The following is a 17,025-nucleotide window of genomic DNA, read 5'->3' as shown; positions in this document are numbered from 1 at the left end:
CCACACAACAGCCTTCAACAGCCTAACAGCACGAATTACAGTATGGAAGCTAGATACAGGTTAGCTCATTGTTCAAATGAGGGTACATTTGCTCCAATCACACTGTGCCTCTCACCACTTTAGTGTTTCTGGGCACACAGCTAAAACATGAAATAAATAACTTATGTATATAACTCTCCCATTAAATACCCACATTTCTGAAAGTAAGAATTCCCAGTTCTCTTTCATGTTCATAACATATTTACAGATCTGATTTTTAAGAGACAAATTTGTATTTGGCATTTATATTAATTTCAATGGTTTGAAATTAATACTTACCGAGATGATAGTTATCAGGATGTTCTTTTCCCACTGCAGGTATGTTCCCAATGTTGGGTTGGGCTCATCCTTGTGATCCAGAAATACCTATGTATTCAATTTACATCAGAGAATTTTGATGTTGCAAATTTAAAAAGACATAGCATAACTGGAATCAAAATAACTTGATACATGTACCAATACTTCAAAATGCATACATTTAAATGTGATTGTTTATTGAATATAGCCATCAGATACTGCACAATAAACAATGACTACTAGAAAGACCACTTAGCAATAAGTCAGTTTGGGCTTCACCAAAACACTGTTCCCAGGCTTAACTAGTGTTAATTTTCAGTTTATGATTTTTGCTTTATGCACAGTGAAGATGTTTGCACCCAGATCCAAATGAAATTACTGTCAGCCAGCAAAGATTTAATTGACAATTATTTCCTGCTGCTATTGCTGTCAAGCATGAGTGTATTTTTAAATGTACAATGACGATACCATCTTATTCTTAATTGTTAATTCTTAAAAATTATCTCATTTGGTGATAAAAGGCAAAATCCAATCAACAATTTCAATGCAGGTTAATTAAGGCCATTGCATTTCAGAGTCTTACAACTTGGCTGCCATGATGTACATCTTTAGAGCACCAAATTTATAGATATGATGCAAGTTCATTTAGAACCATAGAATAGCACAGCACAAATACTGGCCCTTTGGCCCACCATGTTGTGCCGACCTATAAACCACGCCTAAGACTATCTAACCCCTTCCTCCCACATAGCCCCCTATTTTAACTTCCTCCATATGCTTATCTAACAATCTCTTGAATTTGACCAACAAACCTGCCTCCACCACTACGCCAGGCAGCGCATTCCATGCCCCAACCACTCTCTGGGTAAAAAAACTTCCCTCTGATATCTCCCTTGAACTTCCCACCCATTATTTTAAAGCCATGCCCTCTTGTATTGAGCATTGGTGCCCTGGGAAAGAGGCGCTGGCTGTCTACTCTATCTATTCCTCTTAATATTTTGTATACCTCTATCATGTCTCCCCTCATCCTCCTTCTCTCCAAAATGTAAAGCCCTAGCTCCCTTAGTCTCTCCTCATAATCCATACTCATCCAGACCACGCAGCATCCTGGTAAAAACTCCTCTGCACCCTTTCCACGCTTCCACATCCTTCCCATAATTAGGCGACCAGAACTGGACACTACACTCCAATTGTGGTCGAAACAGAGTTTTGTGGAGCTGCATCATTACCTCGCGGCTCTTAAACTTGATCCCACAATTTATGAAAGCTAACATTCCATAAGCTTTCTTAACTACCCTATCCACCTGTGAGGCAACTTTCAGTGATCTGTGGATATGAACCCCCAGATCCCTCTGCTCCTCCACACTACCCAGAATCCTGCCATTAACCTTGTACTCCGCCTTGGAGTTTGTCCTTCCAAAGTGTACTGCCTCACACTCCTCTGGATTGAACTCCATCTGCCACTTCTCAGCCCAGCTCTGCATCCTATCAATATCCCTCTGCAATCTTCAACAGTCCTCCACACTATCCACAACACCACCGACCTTTGTGTCGTCTGCAAAATTTCTACTTCATTCTTTTAAGTCTATAGATTAAAAAAACAAATCAGACAAAGTGTACAAATCATTTTCATTAATTCAGGAAAAAATGCTATTTTTCAAAAAAAAACAAGGGTTATATTGAAAGGGCATTCTTACAAAGTAATAATGGCAGCAAAAATAATTATCACTATTTTAATATCATAACATCACTAGTATAAAACAACTAGAATTTTGTGTACCTAGATAATTCCCACAACACTACCTTTTATCCATGTTCAGAACCAGTTCCTTAAACTTGCAATTCCTTTTTTATATTTTCCCTGTCTAGGTCCAATAGTGGCTCAGTTTGAAAGGGTGTCTAACATGTTATTCAGCTATAGTTTCAAATTTCCTATGAAGGAATTGGAATTGGATCAATCGCAGGTAGGCCACAGACTTAAAGGCCCTCACTGAGGAAAGGGGGGGCCTGTGTGATTTAACTGTCAGGCCTACTTGTAATTGATAACAACCCACCTACAGAGCAGTTGGCATAATTTCCCCTGCACCTGCCTCATGGTCAAAAGGTCAATTTCTCTCCTTAAGGGTTGTTTTAATCAATGGCTAACAAACTTCGTAACATGAAATTTTTAATGTGCTTAATCCTCCCAAGGGCTAGGAGAAGAGGGCCTTGGATATTTTGAGTCTTTCCTGCTAGTGCTATTGACTGATGTATTTTCAGACCTTCCCTCATTGTAGGGAAGTTATGCTTTCCCCACAGTGAGGGAAGAACAGAAGAACAAGCCATTGGAGGGAGATTACACACATTTAATATAAAATTACTTACTTTGGCTGTGAAGTATAAGCATCCTGTAATTACATATGGTGGAATAAAGACTGAGAAAATGGAGTGCAGCATGGTGGCAGCGGTTTCTTTCAGTATTAGCCGGACTATGAATACTAGACTGACTGAAGCTATATTGATCTACAAGAAAACACAAACACAAAACGAAAATGATTGGAAAATGAATTTTTGATAATTTCTGTCACTACCCAGTTAACCAAAAGTCAATGCACAATTTTCAATCCCCAATCCCCAAAATAGGATTAATAAACATTGCTTTATTGGAACAAATGGAAAATAAACATCAATATCTATCGTTGGCCTGGAGTTTGTGGTTTTTAATGATAGAAAAAAATCCAAGCGTTTAACATCACTGCACCACGAAAATGACAGTAACTACATCAATCTCAAAGTTGCTGACAATGATTTAGCCCTCTGCTACAGACTGTATTTTGCACGCTTGTCTACTGGAATCAAGGAAATAAGTCAAATTCAAAAACTTGAGGTATCTATTATCACTCCTGAAAATGTTTGCTTTATTGCATTGTCTAAGTGTATTTTTAAATTGTATACTGTTCTTATTACTGCTTAGCAAACCCTCAGGCTCTGATGGAAAAACGAAAGAGAAGGTTATTAGATTGATTCCTGGAATGGTGGATTTATTGTACGAAGAGAGATTAAACAGACTAGGTCTATAATTTCTTACATTTAGAGGAAATGAAGACGGTCTCTTTGAAATATACATTTTTTTTAGGGGGCTTGTTCAGGTAGATGTGGAGTTAATGTTTCCCCTGACTGGGGTCTCTAAAATCAGGGATAACTCTCAAAATAAGGGATTGGCCATTCATGACAGAGATGATGAGAAATTTCTTCTGAGATATTGAATCTTTTCAGCACACACCCATTTCACTTAATTCCCTTCATATGCAAACACCTATTGATTTGTCTTGAAAATACTGAGCAATTCAACCTCGAGGATAGAGGTTTCCAAAGATTCACTGTCCTCTGAGTGAAGAAGTTTCTCATCCACAGAGGCTGTAATGCAGGTGGGAAGGACTATAGCTTCTCTGGCACCACATTCTGGATACCCACACATCCTCCTGTCCCCCTTGACTGACCAAATTTGCAATACTTAATCTATGGAGTGCATCTCCCAGAACAAAGTGTCTAGGTAATTCTCCCACCTCCCTGATGCATCTCAGTGTCAGAATCTTGGACTCCAGGTCATCAACTGACCCAAACTGTAGACACTTACTGGAAATGTAGTTGCCTTGGTACACAATGGTTTCCATCAGCTCCTACAAACAGCAGTTGCAACACGTCCTGCCAGTTTTAATAAATATAAAATTTAATTTTTAAATATAAAGCTGCACCATGGCCCTCACCTCTAAGTTCCACACTTCTCAGTCACAGCATGCTGTGCTAAAACTGCTGCACCCTAGTAGAACCCAAAGTACTCCCAAACATTCTAAGCCAGCAAGATTAAGTTAACTGGAAACACAAGAGACTCAACATGCTGGAATCTGGAGCAAAAGATAAACTGCTGAAAGAACTCAACAGGTTAAGCAGCATCTGTGGAAGCAAAGGGATGGCCAACATTTGAGGTCAAGATCCTGCATCAGGACAGAGTGCAGAGGGAATATATCTAGTAAAAATAAGCGAGAGGGAGGGGTGAACCAGATGCTAGAAGGTGATAGGTGGAACCAGATGAGGGGAAGAATGATGGGCAGATGCATAAAAAAAGAGAAAAAATAAATTTAGGCAGATGGAGACAGGTGGGGGAGGGGGAAGGGTAACCATTTCCAGCTGGCTACTTAATTACGCAGCAGATTACTTGTTTGCCACTCTTTACTACACGTTTGCCACTGCAAATGAAATTGCATGCTGTGCTAAAGCACACTTTTTTCCACGGTGAACTATAAAATGTTTAAAATATTAACTGAAGATTTTGCTTCCTGTTTGCTGATTGTGTGAATTTTGCTCAGCCAGCTTAATGACACAAGCACTGCTGGACACTATAGGATTTCTTTGAATTTGACAGCAACCTATCTATCTTGAGACCATTAATCTTTATGGGACACTTTCTTCAATGTGGTTTCACCAGTGTCCACAAGGTCCAGGCCACTGTTCCTGTTTTATTCCTTTGCTTAACTTACCATAACTGAAGAGATCATAAAAAAGTCTCGAGAAGATTGAATTCGTTCAAACCTGAAGGAATAAGCATAGCAGAAGAGTGTCATCGCTGGGGCCCAGCCAATCAGACACAGCATCTGTAAAACAAGAGAAATTAGAAAAGCAAAGACAACTGCTTAGGGTGCCATACATGCATGAATTTACATCCAAGTCTCTTATTATTACACCATCGAAGAGTGTAAAAGTCAACCATTAAATGGAGGAAGGTCAGTGAGATGTTAGAATTAAGATGTCCCTGAACGTTATATCTCGTGCAACCAAACAATTCACCTCTCTTCTACAAGCACTCCCCTCACCTGCCCCCAACCCCACCTTCACCTGCAATCTGCCACTGCCCCTACCCCAAACTCCATGTTAAAATCTGCATTCTTTGGACTGTACTTAGATGCAAAACTGAGTGAGGAAAGAAAGTTTTCTTTCCTTATGGATATCCACAAATCAATAAGGTGTTTTTGATAATTTGGCAGTTTAATTTATTTTTGGTTAATTTGGATTATTGGATGATCTAACTTCTAAAAAAATTTTTAAAAACTAGTCTAATATTGTTTTATTTCAATACATGCTACTCTACATTAATAATCAGTATTTCAAAGTACAGTTATACCATTTATTGCTGTTATCAATCTTCATGTACACAATTCACTTGTTTTAGTATCTGTTTTCCTATGAATGCAAAACATTCCAGAATTCAAAGATTTAGCCTACTGCCTCATCCACTTTCCACACTGCAAATTCTCAACTCATTATCTACTGGAGTCCAGTCCAATCCACATATATTGATTATTTTTAAATGGATTGGAATCCCTATTCTAACTCACTTTAAGTGTATATTTCAGTGTATCTTTAACGGTTTTACAAAACTAAAATTACCATATTAATAATTTTACTTACCATTGAAATTATAGCACCCACATGAAGCAAAAATGTGGAATTAAATGCAATCACAAAGCCAAGCATGAATACAAGTAAGATGAAATAAGTAGGGATATCCACCAATGCATAGCCACACCAGTATGCTGAAGGAAAAAGACCAGATATCCGGAGTAGAGAGCGAGATTTAATCTGCAAACAGATACCAGTTTGAGTTTCTCTATATGGAACTGAAATTCAAAGTGGCAGTAATCAATCCAATTCTTTTAATAAATCACCAACAATATTCAGGTGAATCCAATGACTTGTGTACAATTATTCTTGTTAAACACTGCTGTTTCCTCCCAAAATTATTCTAATTAGATAGATGCTGCACAAACGTTTTACCTCTCCTATGTTTTGTAATTTGGTTCTCATTTTATTTCATTTGGACTTCAATTATTACTTATTTAATTTGATCTATTGAGTACACACTTTAAGGTCTTGAAATTCCCAACAAACAACGGTACCCAACAAAAAAGATCAAGATGCTTGCAGTTGAACATCATCAGGATCTTCAGTGGATGCATCAAAACTCTAACACAAACATATTTAAAAATACATCAACTGAACTTGCTTGTTATAAAATCAAGTACAAGCCTCTTGATAACAATGCAGCCAGATATTTTCAAAGTCAGGTTATTCACTTTCACCATCAAATCACACCCTATTGATTCTCATAGATGAAACTGTTTCAGTTTGGGTACAATGCGTACAAACTGGTTCAGTCTGGGTACAATGGGTACAAACTGTTTCAGTCTGGGTACAATGGGTACCCACTGAGTTCCTCCAGCAGACTGTTTGTTGCTCCAGATTCCAGTATCTGCAGTCTCATGTCTCCAAACAATATTACTTCCTGCCGCCATTATTTCCAAATTTCTGATGCCATAGGAGGCTATCTATCCCATCATCTACTCCAGCTCTCTGAGCAATCTAATTCCCTTATTTGTTTCTCTGTAACCTGATCTTTCAGATATGCCATTCAACAACCGCCCCCACCTCCTCCTCCCCCGGACCCACCCACCCACATTAGGATTTATTTATATTTGTCAATTAACCCACCAACTAGCATGTCTTTGCGACTGTGGGAGAAAGTTAGAACAGTCAGGGGAAACCCATCCAGCTCAAGCTGCAAAAGTAGCAGCACTACCACTGCATCACTGTGCAGAACACAAGAGATAGAAGCAGGACACCATTTGGCAATCAGTGCCTGCTTCACTATTCAATAAGATCATGCCCAATTTTATTTTATTATGACACCACTTCCCTGCACAAATACCATTTTTATTAATTCCCTTTATATCCAAAAGATTTGCACTGCAATATACTCAGCAAGTGAGCCTCCATTGCTCCCTTCACTCAAGAACTCTACGGATTTACTACCCTCTGCGTGAAGACATTTCTTCTCACCTCTATCATGAAGGCTTGGCTCTTATTCTGAGACTGTGACCCTTGGTTCAATAATGTAATTAACTCAATAATGCAATGTTCAAGTACTTGACATTGGATGGAATGGTGTCTCTGGCATATGGTCACTGATAAAACCAAATTTATGTAAGCTTACCAACAGCTTCTATAATTCCCTCAATTTGTCCTTCAGCAACAGTTAACAGTATTTTCCCAGAGATGGTAGTTACATCCCATCTTTTATTAATCCAAACTGACACATTTGTGTTACTAACGAAATCAGCTCTTTACCTCACGATCTCTTGAATTGTCCATGGTGTAGCATCCTGGCAATGCCGCTGAGAGAAAGCCCAATACTGCCAAAGCCATATAAACCTTTTCCTTAAAGTCTGCATCAGTGATTGTCTAAAAGTACCAGGCAACAATAAAATATTTACACTTAGTTCAAAGTGAATTTATACCACAATTGTTAATCACCAATGCAGAATATCGTTTCGCATCAAAAGGTAAGATCAATAATATATCTTAGCAATCACTTGACAAGCAGTTCTAGTCATAGAGACATTTAATGTAAATCAAAGTAAAATAAATACCTTTACATTTATGTCACATCAGAAACTTGGGTCTGAAACAAGTGTCTTAAACTTAAAAGCAATTACTAAGATATGCAGACAGAATTGGCTTAAGTGGACTTGGAAAGCAGATGAAAAGCAGAAGCAGACATTTAAAGGAGGTATTTCCTTTTTTACTTCATTTTCTTGTTAGTTCCCAAGGAAAACTGGTGTTCAGTGTGGTATTTCAGCCACCTGATACTTTCCAAAATGGTCTATCATCTTCCAAGAAGTGGACTTTTCCTGAAACTGGTTTGAAAGGTCAATGTTTGAGTTCTAATTGTTTTTAGAAATAAAATGTCTATGAAAAGGATGCTCCATCCATGACCAAAAATAGGAAGTTAAGGAAAGCATTACATTCATAGCAAAGGCAATTTTGCAAAGATCAGCATTAGGAACATGTTAGAATAGCAAAGAATGACTCAAAAAAGGTAAGACTAGAAAAAAAACAATAATAAATTCAACAAATTCTCTAAATATATAAAAAGAGACCAGCTAAAGTAAACATTTTCCCTTAAGAGGACAAGAACAAATAATAGGGAATAAGGAAATGACAAACTCAGCACAGATCTTTGAAGACACTAAAAGCATTTCAGTTGTAGTAGAAAAATCAGGGGGCAAAAAAAGAGGGAAGAATTTTAAACAATTATCAATAAAGGAAAAGTACTAGGCAAAGGGTCAGGATTCAAGGCTGACAAATCCTTGACCTGCCCTAGCATCTTGGAATGTCCCTACTCTAAAAAGGAGGAAAAATATAGGCATTTTTTATTGTAAAAATAATAGAATCCATTATGGTAGGACATTTAGAATATCAAGCAGAGACATCATGGTTTCATGAAAGGGAAACTGGGTTTGACAAACTGCTTAGGATCTGTGTGAGGGCCTCAACTACTTACAAAATTTATGACAGATTAATTAAACTAATGTAATTATAGCCAAATTTTCCAACAGTACAGAGGTAAATGGGAAAACAGTTATGAGGAAGCCACAAAGGGTCTGGAAGATAATAGAAACAGGTTAAGTGAGAGAGCAAAAATGTGGCAGGTGCTGTACAATGCAAGGTTATTCACTTTCATAGGTATAATAGGAAAGCAAAATATTACTTAAATGAGACTAGAATATAGAGGTATCTGGGTGTCCTCATTTATGAAACATCATGTTAGAATGCTGCCACAGCAAGCAATTGGGAATGGGGATAGACTATTGGCCTTTATCGCACAGGGGATAGAGTATGAAAGTTGGAACGACTGTACAAGGCATTGGTGTGCTGCATAGAGTTAAGGTCTCCTTATTTAAGGATATACTTACACATGAGACGAAGTTAAGGTTCACTAAGTTGAGTCTAGGGATGAAGGTATTGTCTTTTGATAAAAGATTGAGCAGGTTGAGCAAATTCCCAAAGCCATGGGAATTTAAAAGAATACGAGTTGACTTTACTGAAACATAACATTCTTGGGGGCTTGTGTAGAATAATTGAACATTCTTAGAGAATATTCTATGGCACTCAGGACACTGATATAGTTAGTTTAAAATATGTTGTTTCTGTCCTATTAAACAAGTCAAACCTGGTTTCTGAATTTGAGCTAGCAAATTTGGTAGTTCAAATAATAACAAACAGCATCTGGAATGTTTTCTTAAAGATAACAGCCACAGACTTGTAGCTCTCTTTGTAGTAATGTCCATGACACTGGACCTATTGTTTCTAGATGGACAGACTACGGAATACTACAGGACATAAAAGAAATAAAGAAACCACAGGCTTGTCTTTAAAGCAATAAACCACTGCAAGAATGCAGAATGAAGTGATAAGTTTGAAGACACAAATGCTCAGCAGAAGAAACATAGCTACTAAAAGCAGGCCTGCTGAATAAAAATAACCTTTGGAAGGAAGAGACATTGATTGAATCGCACAGATGTTTTGTTATAACTGAATACCAAGCAGAGGCAGGGGTCTTAATTCGGTCAATGTTTGTACATTGATCAAGGAAACACTTTTCTAAGAGGTGTATCTTCAGAATTAGATGATACAGATCACATTTAACTACGCTTCGGATATAATAATCACTGAGAGTTGAGAGTCTTAAGTCATCCCAGAACACTGCATCTGGGTGGTTTCCTCGGATATTTTTAAATAAACCAAGAACAAAAGGAGTTGAGCCCCGACTGACTACCACAGGGTGACAGCGATGAGTGATAACCTACAGCAGCTGGACGGGGTGAATGCTGATATGCTGTTCCCAATTGTGGGATTATCTAGAACAAGGGGGCATTGTTTCAAGAAGGTTGGTCATTTAAGACAGAAATAACAAGGAATTTATTAATTCAGAATCATGACCTTTGAAGTTTTCTACCCCAGAGAGTTATGAAGACCGTCAGTGAATGTATTTAAGGCTGAGAAAGATAATTAAATTATTGGTGAGTCAAGGGTTATATTGAACAGACAGAAAAGTGGCACTGAATTTGAAGATTAGATTAACTATGAGCTTAGTGAATGACAGAATAGGGTCAAGGAGCTACATGCTCCCAGCTCCTGCATTTAACTTACGAAATGGAATGGTTTGCTCCAGGCTTGAATCCTTCCAGATCCATTTACACTAATAAGAACAGCATTACTGATCAAGTTGATCAAGACTGGCAGTGAGTGAACCAAGGTGCTGTTGAATACTGCCGTGAATATATATTGTTTCTGAACAAGAGCAAAAGAAACAAAAACATTTGTTATAAAAACATATGGCTAAAAATTCTTTTGCATAGCTCCAAAAGAAATGTTGTGCAGATGAAAAATTGAATTCACCCAGAGCAGAGCAATTATGCACACATTTCTGGGTGTATTAGTGCCCATTGATAAATTCAACATCTCAGTTTTTGATGGATTTGCATTCGTGTCAACATATTTCCCTCCCAGTCTAAAACTCCTCTAAAACATGGAAAATTCATCTGCAGTGAGATTTTCCACCCCACAGATTTTCAACTTCCAAACCTCAGGATCATATCAAGCTGCTGCTGCAGATCTTTGCCACATCTCACACTTTGGTGTACATTACTGTATTACAGAAGTCATTCAAAATTCCAGACTTGGGACATTCTCAAAACACTGTAGTCACAATTTCCCATATAATACCAAACACTGAAAACAGATCTTGTCAGTATCAGTTACCTCAGACCACAGATACTGACAGAGCAGGCACAGAAATTTGCCTAAGTCCAGGCACTCCTACGCCGCAATCAGAGACCATCTTTGGAACTTCCTGCCAAGAGCACTCAGGTGCTAACCTGGAGGGCCTTCAGCAGAACAAACACACCTCCTTTAGATATGGTTCTTCACCAGTCAAGTCCCCTCTGATCTTCCTGGGAGATCTCCCACCACCACCACTCCATCCCACAATCACCACAGCATTCATTCACTCATTGACAACTCTCACCTGTCACTGGAAGAATGTTGCGAATATAGCACCATGTCCCTATAAGGGATGTCTGGAACAACCATGCTGTGCTACATTGTTCCAACTGCAAGAACTTGCACTATGCTGATACTGACATCGAATGAGTGTACTTGATGCTGGTTTCAGTGTGTGGTGTAACATGGGAAAACCTGACTACACTGTTATGTGGACCTCACATTTAAAAATCTTGCTCTGTGACTTTCACAAACGCTTTATGGTGACTCACAACACAGTTTAAATACCAAAAAAAGTGAAGAGCAATTCCTCGGCCGTTATTCCATAGTGTTTCTCTCATCCATTTAGCATGGAATTTTAACTTTTACACGGTAATTTATTTTTATAATGGAATGAATTCTAAGAAAAACTTCCAATCATGAAAGTTAAGGGGTGAAGTGTCAAAACTGCACTTCCTTCTTTCCTCCATGTTCCCCCACCGCCATAGATATGAATGATATACATAAATAATATGATTAAATTCAAGCTTGCTTGGAAGAAAATGCCAATTTGACCTGTTGTCTTAACACATCGTCTACACACCAAATAAAGAAACAATTGACAAGGAGGAGATAAGCAGATGAGCACTTTAATTACAGAATAAGGCAAACTCAAACTATCAGCCTTAGTCAAGCAGATTTCAAAAGTAATTTCACTAAGTGGCATGTCATGGAATTGCATGACCGTTCTGGAGTGCAAGGGAAGAGATTTTTTCTCATTTCATCATGACCTTTTTCAACACCGTTTCATTTGAAACAAATATCGTGCATACTTAAACCTGGTTTAATTTATATTGTTCAACCCGAGGAGCCACAGTGATAAAATGTCTGCCAAAAAAATGGAGTCAGCAAAACAAATATTTCAGCAACATTCCCATTAAGTATAAATAAATCGTGGCTCAAATATATTCAGAACCATTGACCAGGTTTATAGTCAAGTCCATTACCTCCTCTGATAGCGTCACATTTAATGCTGCATTGTGTGGAGCAACATCTGTGAACTCCCTCTCATTGAACAACTCGACTTTCACATTCTGAGCTTCCAAACCATGGATAAGTTTATCAATACTACTGTCTAAAATGAAATAAAAACACATACAAAGTACAATTAATGATAAATTGGTATTAATCATGCTCAAATACTCATCTTGAAGGAAGGGACACAAAAATATCTTAAGTTTTTATTTGCTTGTTCTTGGATACTGCAAATGGATTCCTGCTACATCAAAATACATATTTTAAGCATATAAGAAGTACCTTTGTCATAATTTTCTCTCATTATATCCAGAGCTTTCATATTGACCCTTGATCCTACATAACAATGAAGCTAAATGTAAAGCCTAAGGTATTAAAATGATTTCTACTATATTAGAAATTTGGCAAATTTAACACAGAGGAACAAGCTAAACAAAACAATCTAGATTTGTCTTGAGCAAAGTTCTGGCCCTGCTAGTTACAGTAAAACTCTGGACTTCGGTGGTGCCAAATTAGCAAAATTTCTGGACTGTTGTGTACGTTATTCCCATTAATACACCAATACATTTTTAAATTCTCATTTTTTAGATGTTATACAGTATTACAACAAATTTCCTAGTGAACATGGTAGGTTTAAGGGGATCACAGGAACCAGAGCCCCAGCGAGTGGAAGGGGAGCTGCAAATGTTATCTGACAACCAGATGCCAAATCACCAGGATTTCCAAATGGTTGGATGGCAGATTATCAGAGTTTTACTGTAATAATGCATAAAAGGCTAACAAAATGAAAAAAGGTGTACTTACAATAAAGTGTATCAGTTAATTAACGGTTTAGAATTTTGTTGCTGGGAATCAACTAATTACTTGCTTACTGAAGACTTCCAGCAATAGATTTTGTTTCCACCTACATCTCACCTGTGGAGTTTTTCAGGAGGAGGCTAGTAGTATACTTGAGCCGCTTTTGACCTTGTTGTAGAAGAATCAACTCTGGGGATAGCTCCACCGCAACATCCTTTCTACCAAGTGTACCATTTATTAAAGCCATCATGACCACGATGGATATCAAAAGGCCAAGAATGTAAATGCTACAAAAGTATTGAAAAACATTATTTTAATCTTTCCGATAAATGGTAAATAAGCTAAAATCTAAAAGTTTCTTTCAAGAGTTTTGAAAATTTAAAAACTAAATCTCCTTTCTACAGTAAACGAGAAACGAAATCACATTTTTCAAATCTTAGAATATTTATGATAATAAGCAATACATATATAGTTTTGACTCTGCCCAAAATGCAATAGCAAGGCAAGACATAACAGCAGACACATATAAAGCTATGATACAGACATGAGACTGGGCAATTGATTATGTGTTATTTGCAAGGGTATAGATGCTGATGTAATGCCAGTGAGCATATATATCAATCAATAAAAGGGGGATAGAAAATATTAATAAATATGCCAAATCAACTCTTGCTCTCACTTTTTTCTTCAAAATGATAATTTTACTTATGATTTAAAGGAATCAGATAAAAGATTGATGAACTTGAACAAATCCCAATTAAGCACAAATCAAAATGGCACCTGTTTTCACTCAGACTGATACAAAGAGAAACAGATGGAATAAATTTCCACTCTAGCAGTAGAAGGAATAAGAGGAGTGACTATGCAGGTGGAAATTGACACTGTTTCTAGACAATCTTTCAGAGACAATATGGTGATGAGGAATAGATAATAGGTTCTTGGAGGTCACCAGAGGTGGAATAGAAAAAAGCTTTTTTTTTGGTTTTGATAAGATGGAACCAGGTGAGTGCAGGCTTAATTGGCTAAGTGTGGAGTGTTGTTAGACAACTATCATATGGTTACCGCATTAAAGCAGACAGCTTGTGAAAGCCAAGGAGAAACATGTTAGTTTTTCCATAGCCCCAAATGATACAACTTATTACTGTAAGAGACTTTTTAGTATTGCGGCAAGTCTAGAAACCTAATTGAAAAGAGTCAAAACACAATGAGAAAATTTGGGAAGCAACAACTCATTCAAACATTTCAACAAAATGAGAGAAGTAGCTGATCAGTGGTAGTTACAAAGACAGAGGAGTCAAAAGATGATACAGTAAAACTCCCAATAATCCAGAATCCAATTATTTGGAAATCTTAATCATTTGGCATCCAGCTCACCCACTAGTCTGGAATTCGGCAGAAAGACGTCGGAGCACAGTCCTGACTGTGGGCCTGATGTGCGGCTGGAGTCAGGGTTGCAGTCCAGAACACCAGGAGTCAGGAACATGGGTTTGTGGCTAGTGCCAGGGTCTGGAGTGCTTGTATATTTGCAGGGTCACGGGAGAATTTATTATACTACCATGGAACTTTTTTTTTAAAAGTTAAATAAATGTTTGTTTGGGTATGAGTAAGAGTAACGTCTAACAGCCTGGAAAACCTGCTGGTCTGACACTACCAATGCCCCAAGGGTGCTGGATTATTGGCATTTTACAATGTTTTGATGAGTAGGGTGACAGCAGATTTGATGGAGAGGGGGACAGTACCTGCAGTGGTTGACTTGAACAATTTAATTATTTGTGCACAGACCAAATCAAAACGTTATGAACAAATAAGGTGAAGGGTAAAGAGCTGGACTACAGGCAGAAGAAAAGGTGGGACTGGTACAACCATTTCCAAATCTTCTCGCACATGCACTTTTATTAAGAACTGTATAAAATCCATTGAAACAAGTACAGTTTCCTATTTCATTCATTCTAAGTACTCTGTATCTACCCCAAAATAAATGATGCTCTCCATTTTTTATTGAATGTTTCAAATCCATTACTGAACTAAATAGTAGCCTATCTGAAAAATTAGTCAAGCATGTAGTTATTTTTAAACTTTAAGGTTAGTTAAAAACCACCGTTTACAGGTTGTATCTCTCAGTTCCTTGTTTCTGATTTCAATATTTTGAACTGCCCATATTCAGTCTAGCAGTCCTTCACAATTTAAAGATTATCAGCTTTACCCGAGTTTTCTCACTCAGTAATAGCACACTTTACTCCCTCATATTTTCTTATTTCTTTCATATGTATAATCCTTTGAGCCCTCTGGTAAACTATAAAGCAGTCATTTTTTATTGAATGTTTCAGGTCAATCTCCAAGCAAATAGTCTAATGAAAAATATTGAAAAATTTCTGGTTGTTTGTCAAATTGCAGGTGACTAGAAAAATCCCTTAGTTCACCCAATTACCTTAGTTCCCTTTCTTATTTCAATACATACAACTCCCCACATTCAATTCAACAGACCTGATTACATGTTCTTCAATTTTCTCACACCCAGTAATAACAGATTTGGTTATTTTAAACTGAAATGCATCAAAGAGCAAGTCCTGGAGACACAAGAGACTGCAGGTGTTGGAACCTGGAGCAACAAACAAGATGCTGGAGGAACTCAGTGGGTCAGGCAGCATCTGTGGAGGGAAATGGACAGTCGAAGTTTTGGGTTGAGACCCTTTATCTGTGAAGAACAAGTCTCACACAGTTGCTCTTCTTTGCCATTTCCAGTGTTAACATTGTGCAACTAACAAGGATTACATCAGCACATCTTCACAAGTTGAAAATGTAAATGCAATATGGTTGACTATAGATGACCATGAGTACAGTTACAACTATCAGCCTTTCTTTGCCTTGATTATCCTACCATACAAGACCTCAGACCTGGCTGAAAACTCAAGGTATGCTTAGTAGTAGAGATTTTTGCCCTCCGATTTGACAAGGATTACCTACAGCAGGCATCTCAAAAGAACACCATCAATGCTTTCTATGCAAAACCTTCCAAATTCACTGAAAGAATCAGCAAACCAATGTCACTTCCTCTCCCAGGTCAATATCTTCAGTTTCAAAGCCCATTTACACCAGTCAGCAGTGAGGAAGATACTTACATGTAAAGAAGTGTACTGCGTTCTCGAATGAAATTCATAAAACGTAACCAGATTAAAGTACGGAACTGCTGATCCCACAGAGCAGAGCCAGTCAGCATTGCTGAATTAGTTTCTGGAAAAGTCAGGAGTTGATGATCAATGCAATCAATGCAAACATCATCTTCATTTGCTATCACATCTGGTGCTGGATCCCTGGTAAAAACATTGTAATCTGAAAAAATACAAGAAAATTCAAACAATATAGACCAGAAAACACGAGAATAATCTCTTGCATTACTGGTTGATTCTCATCAGTTGAAATAAAATTAATGGACGTGTGTAGGCAAAGTGAGCCAAAGCATTTTTTTTTGCAGCATTCCTTTATGCTACTGCAAGGTTCTACTTGCCTGCTTGATCCATTTCAGATTCTGACTCCAGTTTCAGGAAAACCTCTTCTAAAGATGTCATGGAAACCCCGTAGCTGTCAATTCCCAGATTGGTACGGCTATCCAAATCTTCAAACAGCCCTGAAAACGAATAAATGTTAACAATAAGCAGTCTTAGCATAAACACAGTAAAGTATAAAATCTTAGGTTGGAAGTTTGGAAGAAGAGATACCAAGTTACTGTTGAAAGGTTTTCCCTTTCCCAAACATCATCAACATTATTAAAACTATTTGTTAAAGATACAAGATTCAAGAGATCAAATAATCAAAGTTAATTGGTTCCACTATACCTGCAAATTTGTTAACATCCTGAAGAGGCAGAACATATGCTAATTCCAGATCATGTAGCTGTGAAAACTCAGCATTAGGAATGTGATATTTAATCAATGACGTCACTTTATCAGAATAGCAGGATTCATTCACAGACATTCTGTTCAAAATAAAAAGGTAATTTGA

The 17,025-nt window shown here is 37.6% G+C and overlaps 1 protein-coding gene across 1 annotated transcript in view; it reads right to left on the bottom strand.

Annotated features, from left to right (window-relative positions):
- abca5 (ATP-binding cassette, sub-family A (ABC1), member 5) overlaps positions 1-17,025 on the bottom strand; it is a 78,499-nt gene that overhangs the window by 17,233 nt on the left and 44,241 nt on the right. The window contains 11 exon segments of the mRNA XM_052032985.1: positions 319-405; positions 2,701-2,838; positions 4,854-4,967; positions 5,782-5,952; positions 7,498-7,611; positions 10,363-10,503; positions 12,201-12,328; positions 13,144-13,313; positions 16,146-16,356; positions 16,532-16,651; positions 16,860-16,999. Of these exon segments, the coding sequence (XP_051888945.1) occupies positions 319-405; positions 2,701-2,838; positions 4,854-4,967; positions 5,782-5,952; positions 7,498-7,611; positions 10,363-10,503; positions 12,201-12,328; positions 13,144-13,313; positions 16,146-16,356; positions 16,532-16,651; positions 16,860-16,999 (1,534 nt within the window).

This window comes from Pristis pectinata, chromosome 18, assembly GCF_009764475.1.
Source record: "Pristis pectinata isolate sPriPec2 chromosome 18, sPriPec2.1.pri, whole genome shotgun sequence".
Taxonomy (NCBI): domain Eukaryota; kingdom Metazoa; phylum Chordata; class Chondrichthyes; order Rhinopristiformes; family Pristidae; genus Pristis; species Pristis pectinata.
This window is presented reverse-complemented; position numbering and strand designations above follow the sequence as displayed.